This window comes from Corvus hawaiiensis, chromosome 3 (genome assembly GCF_020740725.1).
Source record: "Corvus hawaiiensis isolate bCorHaw1 chromosome 3, bCorHaw1.pri.cur, whole genome shotgun sequence".
NCBI classification, from domain to species: Eukaryota; Metazoa; Chordata; class Aves; order Passeriformes; family Corvidae; genus Corvus; species Corvus hawaiiensis.
Window position 1 is genome coordinate 81,360,770 of NC_063215.1, and position 12,880 is coordinate 81,373,649.

The following is a 12,880-nucleotide window of genomic DNA, read 5'->3' on the forward strand; positions in this document are numbered from 1 at the left end:
GAGTAATTACAGCACATGCATTCATCACTACATAGGTATTTTTTCTACAACATCCTTTTAAAAAGTTTGAAATATATCAGAACTGCTATAAGCAAAATGAACTGTAAGTCATATGGAGGTTTTTTAGTTAAGAAAAGAATAATAAAAAACTCCCTCCCCCCAAAAAAGCAGCACCCTAAACAAACAACAACAAAAACCAACCACAAAAAACCCCAAACACAAGCAACCAAACATCCCAGCCTTGAAGCCAGTATCCTTTGAAGGCAGTTCACTTGGAATAAATTTTCTAAGTACTGAGATGTCTGAGCATACTGTCTGGTATTCAACAGAGGCATCAGGAATAAGTAATTAGCCAGTAATTAGTAATTATATTAATTAGTAATTATACTTTGAAGATGCAAAGCTGATTAAACATTTTTTTAATATCCCTATTGACTCAGATAAAAAAAAGTTTTATATGTCACAAAAACAGACATACAGAATTACTATGCATTTTTATCACTGCTTAAAACATTACTTTGGCCCCTGATTATCAATAGAGATGTGTTTTAGGATGGATTACTACAATGCTGTGGAAGGTTCCCAATTCAGTTTAAAAGAGGGGTAAGTGAAAAACAAACATGCTTTATGTAAAGCTCTTAAAAGACACTGAGCCGAGACAATTATTTTGTCTTCTTGTCTTTATATTTAGGCCTTGTACCAAGGAAACAAGGATATTAATTGAAGTATTGAAAACTAAAATATCCCAGGAAGCCAAATACCTAAAGGAACCAAAAAGAAACCAAAAATAATCAGATTTCCTTAGACATACAAAACCCCAAACCAATCAAAAAAACCCAAACCAAACCCAACCAAATAAAAAAACCTAAACCAAAACAAAAAACCCCAAACAAAACCCAACCATCCAAACAAAAAACCCCAACCAACCAAACTTGAGGGAAAATAAGATATGCACAATGTATATTTTCTAGTATTTTGAGCATTTTCTCTTAAAAATGCATTTTGAAGGAAAAGCCTTTACTTGTAAAGAAATCATGGTTTTTAAAAGGAGAAAGTCTGTTACCTGACTACTACTGTCACCACCCAGGGTGGGGAGATTATAATACACAAACACAAATACCACCCTCCCTGTGAAGCTTGAACCTAGAGAGCATCTTGAAAAGCAATCCAGGTCGAGCTTGAGGTGAGATACTTGGACAGGTAATAAATTCACCCTCACTGAAATGGTAATAATTTCTACTTTTCAGTCTAGGAGGCAGGAAAATGCCAAAGAAATTAGAAATGCTTTAGAAATTGATTTTCAATAATACAGCAAAGACCTCCACTTTTTTAACTGCCAAATGTGAACCTCATTAGCTGGATGACACTGCAATGAGAAGTGAGATCATTGCTCAAACTGAACAACAAGCCTATCTTTGATCAGACTGGATTTTTCTGCTTCGTTCTCCTTCCTCCTCCAACGGAAACAAAGCCAAATTCAAAGTATTCAGAGCAACCACATACATGTAATCAACGCCTAAAACTGAAAAATGAAGGATTTAACTTTCCACTGCTGTCAGGTATACTTGGCTTCTTTTAAAAATTACAAGACTTTAAATTTATTCTAACAGAGTGTTATAACAAGACGAAGTTCTAACAGCAAACTTGAAAACAGGTTTTAAACCAGTCAGGAAGACTAATATTCTTTTTTAATTCACTTCGAAAAGAAGCATTATTTTAGATTACTTCACCACAAAAAACCCTCTGCTCCTTAAAAGGAAACAGTAATCTAAGATTGCTGTAAGATTAACTTATTTTCTGTTAAAGCCATAAAATTTAAAACGCATCCAAGTCACAAACTGAGGCTAGAAAATTACATTCAAGAAATGCATTCTAGAATGCAAACAGTGCAGAAAAATAAACACGTAAAGCCTACAATATAAAGTAATAATATATATGAGCAAAAGGTTCTGCTTGTTGTAGGAGTTCATTTCCCCAAACAGAAACCTTTCTCTTGAGCTGTGTCTCTGTCTAAAAAACATGCTAAGACAGAAGTGGAAGAAAATGGTTTTTTCTGTTGTTTAATACATAAGACCAAAAGAGAAGCAACACTGATATTATAAATGCTGAGGGCAAAGGCTGATCACGACCCATTACTGAAGATGTTTGCACAGTCCTAACAATCATTCTCATATATGCTAAGAGTCCCGTATTACTGACTTTACTATCCTTAACCTGGATAGTTCAGATGAAGAGTTCTTTAACCACCATTTAGTTTCAACAATTCCCACTCAGACCCCTCATTTCAGCACTGGTTCCTTACGACCACTAAGCTCCTCTCAGAGCTTTTAGTGGCTCAGCTTGATGCCACAGAAAAACAGTATTCAGTTTATCTGATCATTACTTTGTATCTAACAACTCTCTGGAAACTGCTACAGAACAACATCAAGTAATACCACAACGTCTGAATTATATGACTACAAAGGAGGACCTGCAGCTTGTGGACAATCTGAAGATACAGCTACTTTGAAGTCTATACATAAATAAATCAATTTCTTATTCCAGTAAGTCATATTCAAGCCTATACTGAAGGCTGGATGGGAATGAGATGAAAAAAGGAAAATAATTCCCCTTTATAGTACTGGCAGAATTTAAACAGTAATTATCATCTACTTGACTCATCAGGACTGTCAGAGTTACCATTTGCTTGGAAGTCACTTAAATTTGCTGATAACCTACTATACAGGGAATGCATCCATTGAAACACATCTACGTCCTTGACATCTAAATTCTTTTTTGCTTTATTTAGCAAAAGAAAGGTGAAGAAAGCCATAGACTTTCTTCCCCTCACATATGTAAACCAGTTTATTTTCTCGTGATTTTCAAACTTCAACAATGGCTTCCTTGGTGAAAAAGAGGAGGAGCAGGAGAAATTCAGTCCTCAAAGCAACCGCTGTAATGCTGCTTACAAATAAACTTATGATAAAAAACATTTTTTCCTTCTTTTGACTGACTCCTGTGGAATAAAATCGGGGTCAGACAAATACAGTCTGCCACACTTAAAATCACACGTAGAGACTGAAGAAAGTCAAAGTGGTTTGTTTGGGTTTTTTTTAAATCAGGAACTGTTATGCTTGTACACACCCAGTGACAGATATATAGCAATTACAGAACTCTAACTTTGGGCAGCAAAAAAATTATAAAGCAGCAGGCTATTAAATAACTGAAAATCATGTTCATATGCAACTTTCAAAAATGACCAAAGTATTTTTACTCAGGATACATGTACATGTGTGCAATTTACCTGTAATGCCTGGACTAGAAGGGTTAGATAAGGGCTTGGTGCCTTCTGATGACTGTTCTACACTTTTGGAAAGGGATCCATCTACAAGTATATCAGCTTCATCTATGTCATCGCAGGTCCCTCCAATCTGAAGGAAATGAAGTTCTCCACCTAAAATCATCAGAGACAACAAAAGAAGAAAGTTTAGACGGGCATACAGCTAAATTCAACTCACAAGACAGGCTTGCACTTGAACTGCTATGCAATTATGACAGTATTTATGCAGGACCTGAAACCAGTAAAATTGTACAGGAATACTTATTTTGCTTTACTACTACTATTTTTTTTTCAGGGCAAATGCAAAACAGAACTACAAAAATACTGCAGTTGCGAATGGTATCAAAGGTAAAAAATATTTGGGGGATGGGTTTTAAAAGGCAATTAACAAAAGAAATCTCAATAGAAACTAAAAATCATAATCATTATGACACTTCCAATAATCCAAATTATGCTTATAACAGAAAATATTCCATCATGTCAAGTGAAGGCCTACACTACCTCATCTGTACAGAGTGCATAAATTCCCTTTTAAAATTCAGCATCTCAAAATTGAAAATTAAACTAATTTCTCTGAATTCTCCTAACTAAGGAGCTCTCCGCATTATTTCATCAAACTTAGAATTAAAACACTGATCAGGTAAACAGACAAAAGAGCAAAGTCCAAAATTTTCAGTGGACACAATGTATTGATGGAAGCTTAAAATCATTCAAGGAGGTTGCCCATTATTCACCACTACAGATATGCACAGATCAACTCATAGATCAGTATCATTTACAGAGACGTCATAGAACCAAAGACTGCTAAGATCATCAAGTCCAGCCATTAACCCAGCACTGCCAAGTCCACCACTAAACCAGGTCTCTGAACGACACATCTGCACATCTTTTAAATACCTCCAGATATAGTGACTTCACTACTGCCCTGAGCAGCCTGTTCCAGTGTTTGGCAACCCTTTCTGTGAAAACATTTCTCCTAAGATCAAATCTCCCCTGGAGCAACTTGAGGCCATTTCCTCTCATCCTGCCACTTGTTATTTCAGAGAAGAGGCCAACCCACACCTCACTACAATCTTCTTCTCTCAGTTGGTTGTCCAGAAGGATAAGGGTATCCCTGAGCCTCCTTTTCTCCAGACTAATTAACCCCAGCTCTCTCAGCCGCTCCTCCTTCGACTTGGGCTCTAAGTCAATGAGAAGGAATGTTTAACTTTACATAAGGTTGGGGAGGGGGGGTGGGGGGGTGGGATGAGAAGAGCTGTTACCAGTTTCAGAAGTTACAAAAAGTCAAATCAGTAGGATTCAAATCCAGAGGCAAATCCAAGCATAGGCCTTATGTGATTTTTCTGAAACATTATTAGACTGACCTTCAGCATCTGACTAACATGATGACAAACCCTGTTATGCAAAATATCCAGGTAATTCAAAACAAACAAACTTGAGAATAAAAATGTAATAAAACTCCAAGATAAAACATATATGTCCAGCACTGTGAGGGGTGAAGAGAGTGAAACAGAGAGTGATAGAGAGGCACGGGGAGGCAGAGTGTGTGAGGCACAGAGAAAAGATCTGAGGAACAGAGAGAACTCGTACAGTTTGGGTTTTTTTTGATATTTCACTAAGAAAGGCCTGACAACAAATGGCTTAACAAACTCACTCTTTAATGAAGACAGAGTAACAAGAGGAATATAATAGCTTAAATGAACAAAACAGTCAGAACAACTCTGTGGACAGGATCAATGCATTGTGCTGTGGGAAAATCCACCCCAGGTCAGGGTAATGTACAAAAGTAGCGTTCCCAGGATCTGAAGGGATGGGAGATTTTCTCATTATCTGTATTTATCTTTTTATTCTATCTTTGTAAAACAGCTATTTTATTAAGCCATTTCTTGGTGGGTCTTTTCTAATTGAGATCCACTAAGAAGCCTGTACCTTCCCTCTCTCAGCCTCAACCCACACACCCTTGGTGTAGAACAGTACGTCCCAAGGAGACCTCAGAAGTGGAGGCGGGAAAAAATAGTTCTAGCAAATAACACTTATGAGTTTCCTTGAAATTAAACAGCTCATAAATAAGCAATTTTCCTCAGACTTCAAAGAGAATTAGAGACACATTAGAAAACACAGACCTTGACAGCTTCATTTGGTAGTAAGTCAAACCTCACTTTGTTTATCACTTTGTTTACTGCTCAGGAGCAAAAAGATCCTTACCAATTTTTCCATACAAGAGAAGAGTCATAATCCCTGAATCCCTGAAAGATTCCAGCACTTTTCCAAGAAAAAGTCTGTGCTAAACTTGAGATCTCACTTCCTCATTTTTATAAAGGTTCTGTAAAGAAGTTTACCATGAACTTCACTTGTACAGTATTAGCCTCTCCGTATGCACTTTTCCAAAACGCTGTAGATGGTTCTGCCTCTGTATCACAAAGGAGGCATTTCCTCTCACGGAACATCCAAAGATGACTTTCTCAGGATGCATGCTTCATTATTTTTTTCAATGATACCGTAGTTCCAATAGTCAAGTGCAAGTGAAAAAAATCTGCGCAAAAGTCAATGCTTCATTTCTTTTTGGTGTTACTACTATTGTTTGCAGCACCAGGCTCAAAGAGTGACTCGTCCAGTGCTTTCTAATTCTAGCCAGGGAGCAAACATCTCAAGTAGCAGTTTATCCAAAGGTTTCTGCGCTTGCATCACTTTGACAGAAGCAATAAATGCTTCTGTTGCACTACCAAGAAGATATGAAAGCTGACACTGACTTACTCAGTTATCACAAAAGAGACAAATTGGAAACTAGCATCATTATACTTCCCTCAAAAAACAGGTAACACAATCAAAACATTGTTAATTTAAAACCTGCAATTTGCATGGATTCAAGAACCTGGTGGGCAATACAAACACAACATAAGAATAATAAATTCATTCAAATAAATCACAGCCTTCCTTCTGGCAAAACAGTTCCTGGTTCCAGGAAAGCAGTACTGGAAAAAGCTACACAGCATGCCAGAGACTAAGGTCACTGCAGTCAAAGCCAATCTGGTGAGATGTTTCTGCACTACAGAAGGAGTTTGGAAAGAGTGACACCATTGTCATTAGCAAATCACAATACAGTGACATAGTTGAAAATATCCAATTAGTTAAAAAGAATTAGAAAACAAAGCCATACCACAGGGAACGATGCATTAACCAATTCATAGTCTTCTCCTTCTCTTGTCACTGGTTAGCTCTAAACGTGCAAGTTCAGAACACTTGAAAAATGTCAAGAAAGCTATCCCAAAACCTCACTAACACACTACTCTTGGAGACACTCCCATTTACACTACTCTTGGAGATTTTAGTTATAAAATTTTGCCTCAACTTTGAAACAATAGAATGCAATTGAATAGAGACAAATTAAAGTTACTATGCCTAGAAAGAAATAATTAAAAGCCCTATTACAGGATGGAACAAAATCAGCTAGACAGCAGTTTTGTAGGAGAGGCTCTTGTGAGTCAGATGAGGAACCTCATTCAATCTCCTGCTCAAAAGTGCAAACATTCCACTATATATACACACACGGTATGTACAGACTCCAGAGCTGCTTAAGGAATTCATCTGTAGGATTACTGGACCTGGTTTTGCATATCTCATCAAGAAACCTGCGACTGACTTGATAGATCGTTTGGGAGGGGAAAGTAAAGGTTGCTTTGGTTTTTTTTACTTTTATAAAATTTAAAAGGATTTGAGATATTCAGCTTGAGAAAATAAATGGTTGGAGAAGGACAGCACCTAAATAAACACTGTCTTTCCCTACTTTTTTTAAGAAATCTCTTTGCCATATTCATAATGAATAGTACAACAGATACCACCCCAGTGACAAAGATGATACAGGCTAAACACTAGCGAAAAAAATCATCATCAAAGACAGCATGCAGCAAGAGAAATTTCATAAGTAGACTGTTAAATCTCCACGTTGAAAGTGTTTGAAAATGGTGTACAGTACTCTGTTTCTGAGTGGGTAAGTGTAACTGACCCTGACTTGAAGATGAGCTCTTTGCATCACTTCCAACACTAATTCTGATGTGGAAAAAACTTGACTTCTCTCCAATCCTATTAGACTCCATTGCTGAAAAAGGTAGAAAACTGAAAATACTAAATTGATTCCTGAATTTCAAATACACAGTACACAGGGCAGACAAAGCCTAATGACAAGGAAGAAGCAAATAAGGTATCTAAACTAAATTAGAAAAAAGCTACAGCGTGTGATTAGTACAGTATTTAGAACTTAAGAGCAAGAAAATTGCTATAAATTAAAGGTACGAGATTTGGGGGAGTCAATTCTTAAATGTATCCAAGTGCGATCCAGTTCTGCCAGGCTTGCAGGTAAGAAATAGCAGCATAGGCAACTCACTGTGGACACACCAATATCCAGCTGTAAAAAAAATCCTTTTCCAACAAAAGGAAGGGACTAAAAAACTCTTGTTATAATGTAGAACCTGTAAAATGTTATAATGTAACACACTCAAAATTTCAGGTGAGCACAATCCAGCAATAAGAAACTATATCTGACCCTCTTAAACAAAAGATAATAGACTTTGAATATCAAAAGAACACCCTACAGCTATACACCTATTCAAAACCAGTACCTGCTGCCTAGAATAAAGAATTTTATTTTCTCACTTATTATTTAGAATATTACAAAAGCAGAGTTTAGGCTGTCATATTAATGACACAAGAGAAAACATCTGAACCCCCATATGAGAGCAGCCAAAGCACTGCTAAGAGGGATATTACATATAGTCTACCTTGGCCAAGGGGAAGAGAAGAAAGCAAAATACAAAGACATTGAAGTTCCCTATGTTTGCCTAATGGAACTGGAACCAAGAATATACTTGCACACTTTTCCCCAGAGGTCAAGCTCAGGTAATCCTTGCAGAAACAGGTAAGTACCTGAAGCTGACACCAAGAGGTAACATTCTCAAGTGTGACACACAAAGATGGATGACGTCAAACGCAGGTCCTAAAACATCTTTCCAGAAAACCACTCCGGATCTGAAGCACCCATTCACACAGAGGTTTCTTTTTCAGTTATACCTTAGAGGCAGCTATGGAAAAATTTTTTATGTTCTGCCAATGAAAATAATACTTCAACAAGCAGGAGAAACAGAAGAAAAGGCTATTCTGCATTCAGAACTTCCAGACATTAAAATACCTCTTTGCCTGCTCTGACGTCCCAAACAAGTAAACAGGAAAGAATACACTGCTCATGCCTGAATATTTTCCAACATCATCCAAGCATTTCCAATGCATGCATGTTCCAAAACTTTCACATAACATTTTCATTTATGTCTTTGAACTACAAGCTCCCTTCTAGATGGAATAATGTTGAACATATCAGTGAATACAGTTATTCTACTTTCAGCATATCTTTCTAATGCTGTCAGACTGCAGGCACCATCCCACATGTGGCAGTAAACCTAGAGGAGCAAAGACCTCAAAGTGATTTGTGAAGAAGCCTAAGAAAACTGCACTTAAGAAAAAATAATAACAGCAAAAACCCTCATCTTCAGCCACCTCGCCAATAAAGAAATTCTACCCATTTAAAGCAAAAGTTTAAAGGATGATTATGATTCAAGACAAGGAAAATTATGCAAAGCCTATTCCATATATTAAGCTATTCAAACTTACAATAAGATGGAGGATTTAAAAAGTTATATTAATAGTTGAGGTCCTTGATTTGCTTTTTCTCTCAGTGTTCCTGAATTTTATGCCTTTTATACCTTATTTATAAACATTTCAGTTCAAGTCATTCTTTACCAAGTGTCATATTTTGGCATAAATGTTTTGACTCTGAGGCTTCAGACATACCTAGCACCAGATCCAGAAATCCAAACTTCTAATGGACATTGGCCCCTAAGTATTTATGACGGCTGCGGACTTAATTTATATATATATAACAGTGACTGAAATGTTAAAAAAGGAATAAAAATTGAAAGCCTCTAAAGACATTCAAGCAATTAAAATAATGAACTCCAAAGTACATGTTCGAGCAGAAAATGGAAGTTCCAAATAGAGGTGTAGTGGGTATAAATGAAAGATAAGAACAATCAGTGGATTTTTTTTTTTTTTTTAAGTAAACAAAGTACTACATTCAAAAGAGGAACCTTGCAGGCTGACTTGATACCTGTAGCATACTGGGCTACAGAAGAAAAAATACCCCAAAATCTCAGTCATCTTAAGGGCAGCACGAACAAAAGCAATCCAACAAAGCCATTTATAAACTACTAGATGTATATTATAATACTGAGAGAGATTTCCGGGGAAAGCAGAATGATGTGCTTATCCATTACAAAGAGGATGGAAGTATTCCCAGTCAGTAACAGAGATGGTGGTTATCTAGGCAGAGACAAAGTACTCCTACACACAGAGAACAAATGCTTCCAACTCAAGAGACCTGTATATCTTGCACTCCATGCCCCAAAGAAGTTTACATGACACCAAAAGCTACAAGAACATAATTACCATACGCAGTAATATTGGATGGAAAAGTACCATGCATAATAACAATAAGCCCTTTAACTTTTACCACGAATCTTAAAACACAAGAAAGACAAAACAGATTTGATGCAAGAAAGAAATTAATAGTAATAAAAATCGGTAGAAAAAAAAAATTCTGTTTGGAGGTCTTTTCAATGAGATTGCAGTTTGATCAGCTAAGTATAAGGTAAAAACATTATGACATGGATATGATATAAAAGTTTTCAAAGGCAATTAACCTTTCAGTTAGAGTTCCATTTTAACTAGGAAAAAGTGTGCATTATTAAATACAGCTGAAACAGTTTAATAGATATTTCTTCAAAAGCAGTCACCAAAAGAGAACAATTTAGCAAATAGGAATGTTAACCTTGGGAAGCTGCAAACATAAATAGTAGTTACTAACTTCCAATGTTTTCATTTGTATTTAAAAAGCAAATCTAAAATGCCCACTTCTAGAAGTCTTGGTAGGTGAGTGACAAACATGGAATCTTTAAGAAAGCTGAGCTGTTTACAATAAACTTGACTTTATCTGTTGGAAATAACAAGTAAATCTGATTTAACAGCTGCTCACAGCAGGAGTTTATAATTAGTGTGACACCATCACGAAAGCAAAAAAGGTACCAATTTCAATTCTTCCAGTAAAGAGGAAGCTCAACATGATATTGGTGGGAATCTATTTGAAATGTATGAACCATCCCATCAGCTTAGCTCCTCTGAGAGCCTAAGCATTTCCAGTGGAGCTGCAATCAACTGCAGGAGAACTAAATAAAACACTGGGGCATGGAGGAATGCAGCTGGATGACACCCAAAGCTGTTTCCAGGGCTCCAGTGTGACACAAGGAAGCGGGGAGCTGTGTGGTGGTTTAGGGACTTCTACAAAGTAGTTGTTACCTGGACTTGAGTTACACTCTGCTCCTACCTGCCCCCTTCCCCAAAATGCCTTTGTGTTCATTTGGAAAAAAAGACTTAAGAACCCTGCATGGATAGTCTGGCTCTAAAACTTAAGATAATATGACCCCAATTGTAAAAAGCTGAAGCAGAACCAGCAGCATGCTACCTGAATGAAGATACACTTGAAAAAGTTATAAAAGCATTATTTTCTCTGCTCTCTTGAATATCATCAATTACAGGCAGGAGACATTTTTCTGAAATGTGATTTCTCTATCATAGAAATAATTACATACAAGAATTACTTCTATTTGTTTTGGACTTAAGAAATCTGTGCCTCTACAAGAATTAGAGACACACAAGAATTACTGCCATTCTAGAGATTAAAATAGATATTTAAGGCGAGGAATTAACTTGAGTCCATGCTTCCTAGATCACTAAACTGTATGTAAATTCAGTGGAATTTGAAATTTAGATTCTAAATTCTGTAATATAATCCAAATACAGTAAAATCAATAATTAAAAAAAAAATTTAAAGAGAAGTCTTACCTTTGGTGCACGCACATAATCTGTCTGTGCCCGAACAGTATATCACAGAGACAAACATATCTGGTTCCTCAGTGCCCTCTTTTTTAGGTGGCTCCACTTTGGCCAGAATTTCAAAATTCGAAAGATCTAATATTTTTACATATCCTCCCTGAGTAGTTATTACCAGGTGCCCAAGAGTAGAGATCTCAGATCTTCTCTCTCTCCCACTGCCATTTTTAGAAGTTAATTGTATTTCCTCTACAGGCTCCTCACAGTCGTCCTCTCGATTATCCAGTATATCTGGTGGGAGCAAAATCATTGAGGTAATTGTGTCTTGGGGGTCTTTGATATGCTGGATTTTTACTGGTTCCTCCTCTAGAGTAACTATTCTAGTGGCATAATTCATCTTATAAAGCACTAGGTATCCACCACTAACACTTCTCTGTTCAGGTTGAATTATTAAAGGAGTTGGTACATCTGCTGGTGACTCATGCTGGATTACATCAATACTTGTGCCATTTACTACAGCAAGACTTGATTCTAGTTCCCCCTTCCTTCTATTACATAGTGCCGAGTTTAATTTATTTAAATTATTCAAGGCCTCTACTTGATTTATTGCACTCAGAGATTCAACAGGACAAGTCCGCAGTCCTACTAACAGATGAACTCCATCTGCACAAGGTGTGATTGAATCTACACACAGGTTCTCCTCCTCTGCAAACTTTGGCAGACGCAGGCACTGAACCAAAGTCCCAGGCTTGGGAACCATGGAGCTCCACTTGTCCGAGTCCGGAGATGTCAGGTTGGCTGCAGCGTCCGCAAACTGCTGAATGTAAGTCACAGGGGGGTCCTGTAACAGCAACTGTTCCTGACTGTCCAGCTCCATTTCAATGATCTGTGGAACTGTGAAACCATCATCATGTATACTTTTACTCATAATATTGTTCATCTGTGAAAAGAGTTTTCCTGCTTTTTCATCAGACTCCTTAATGCTGTATAGCAGCAATACAGGCAAAGTCCTCCTTACTAGAGGGGAATTCAGTTCTGAATTAGTGCAGGATTCATTGTCAGTTGATCCCTGTTCCGAGACACTCTCACCTCGAGTCCTACTTAAGCCATCCAGTGATCTCTGAGAGTTACTGCTAACAGGAGAGGTAGCAGGTGATTTGTATGTTAATAGACCTCCGGCTAATAAACAAGGAAAGGGAATGTTGTGTTGTTCTAGATGTTTTTCCTTCATCTTTTCACTCTTACAGTTGGCCAAACAGGGATTTGCCCCAAGTTCCTCTAGATCTTTGACTGTGTCTTCCAGAACATTTGCAACAATTTCCCACTGAAGTTTTTCAGGTTGCTGAAGAACACTGAGAGCTGTTATATCAAGGCTGACTTCCACAGTTTCTTTTTGTGATGTATGCCCTTTAAAACAAAAACGTTTAACATAATACAAATGCTCAAAAGACAAAACAGGAATCATACTGCATCTATTACTGTTTATTAGGAAAAAGTATCTTTTTCTACATCTCAAGCTCTTTTTTCCCCCACTTGGTGATCCTTACTCAAAGATGTAAACTGGATTATAGAAAATAAACATGTAATCCTCCCTCCATCAAAATTTCCAACTCTAAGAAAATAATACAC

General features: G+C 37.1%; 1 protein-coding gene across 5 annotated transcripts in view; it reads right to left on the bottom strand.

Moving 5' to 3' along the window:
• Positions 1-12,880, bottom strand: part of BIRC6 (baculoviral IAP repeat containing 6) — a 176,726-nt gene that overhangs the window by 137,722 nt on the left and 26,124 nt on the right. For all 5 annotated transcript variants that reach the window (XM_048299366.1, XM_048299368.1, XM_048299369.1 and 2 more), the window contains exons 10-11: positions 11,264-12,658; positions 3,284-3,433 (exon numbers count right to left, since the gene is read on the bottom strand). In XM_048299366.1, coding sequence (XP_048155323.1) covers positions 3,284-3,433; positions 11,264-12,658 — 1,545 coding nt within the window. The remainder of the gene's footprint in view (positions 1-3,283; positions 3,434-11,263; positions 12,659-12,880) is intronic.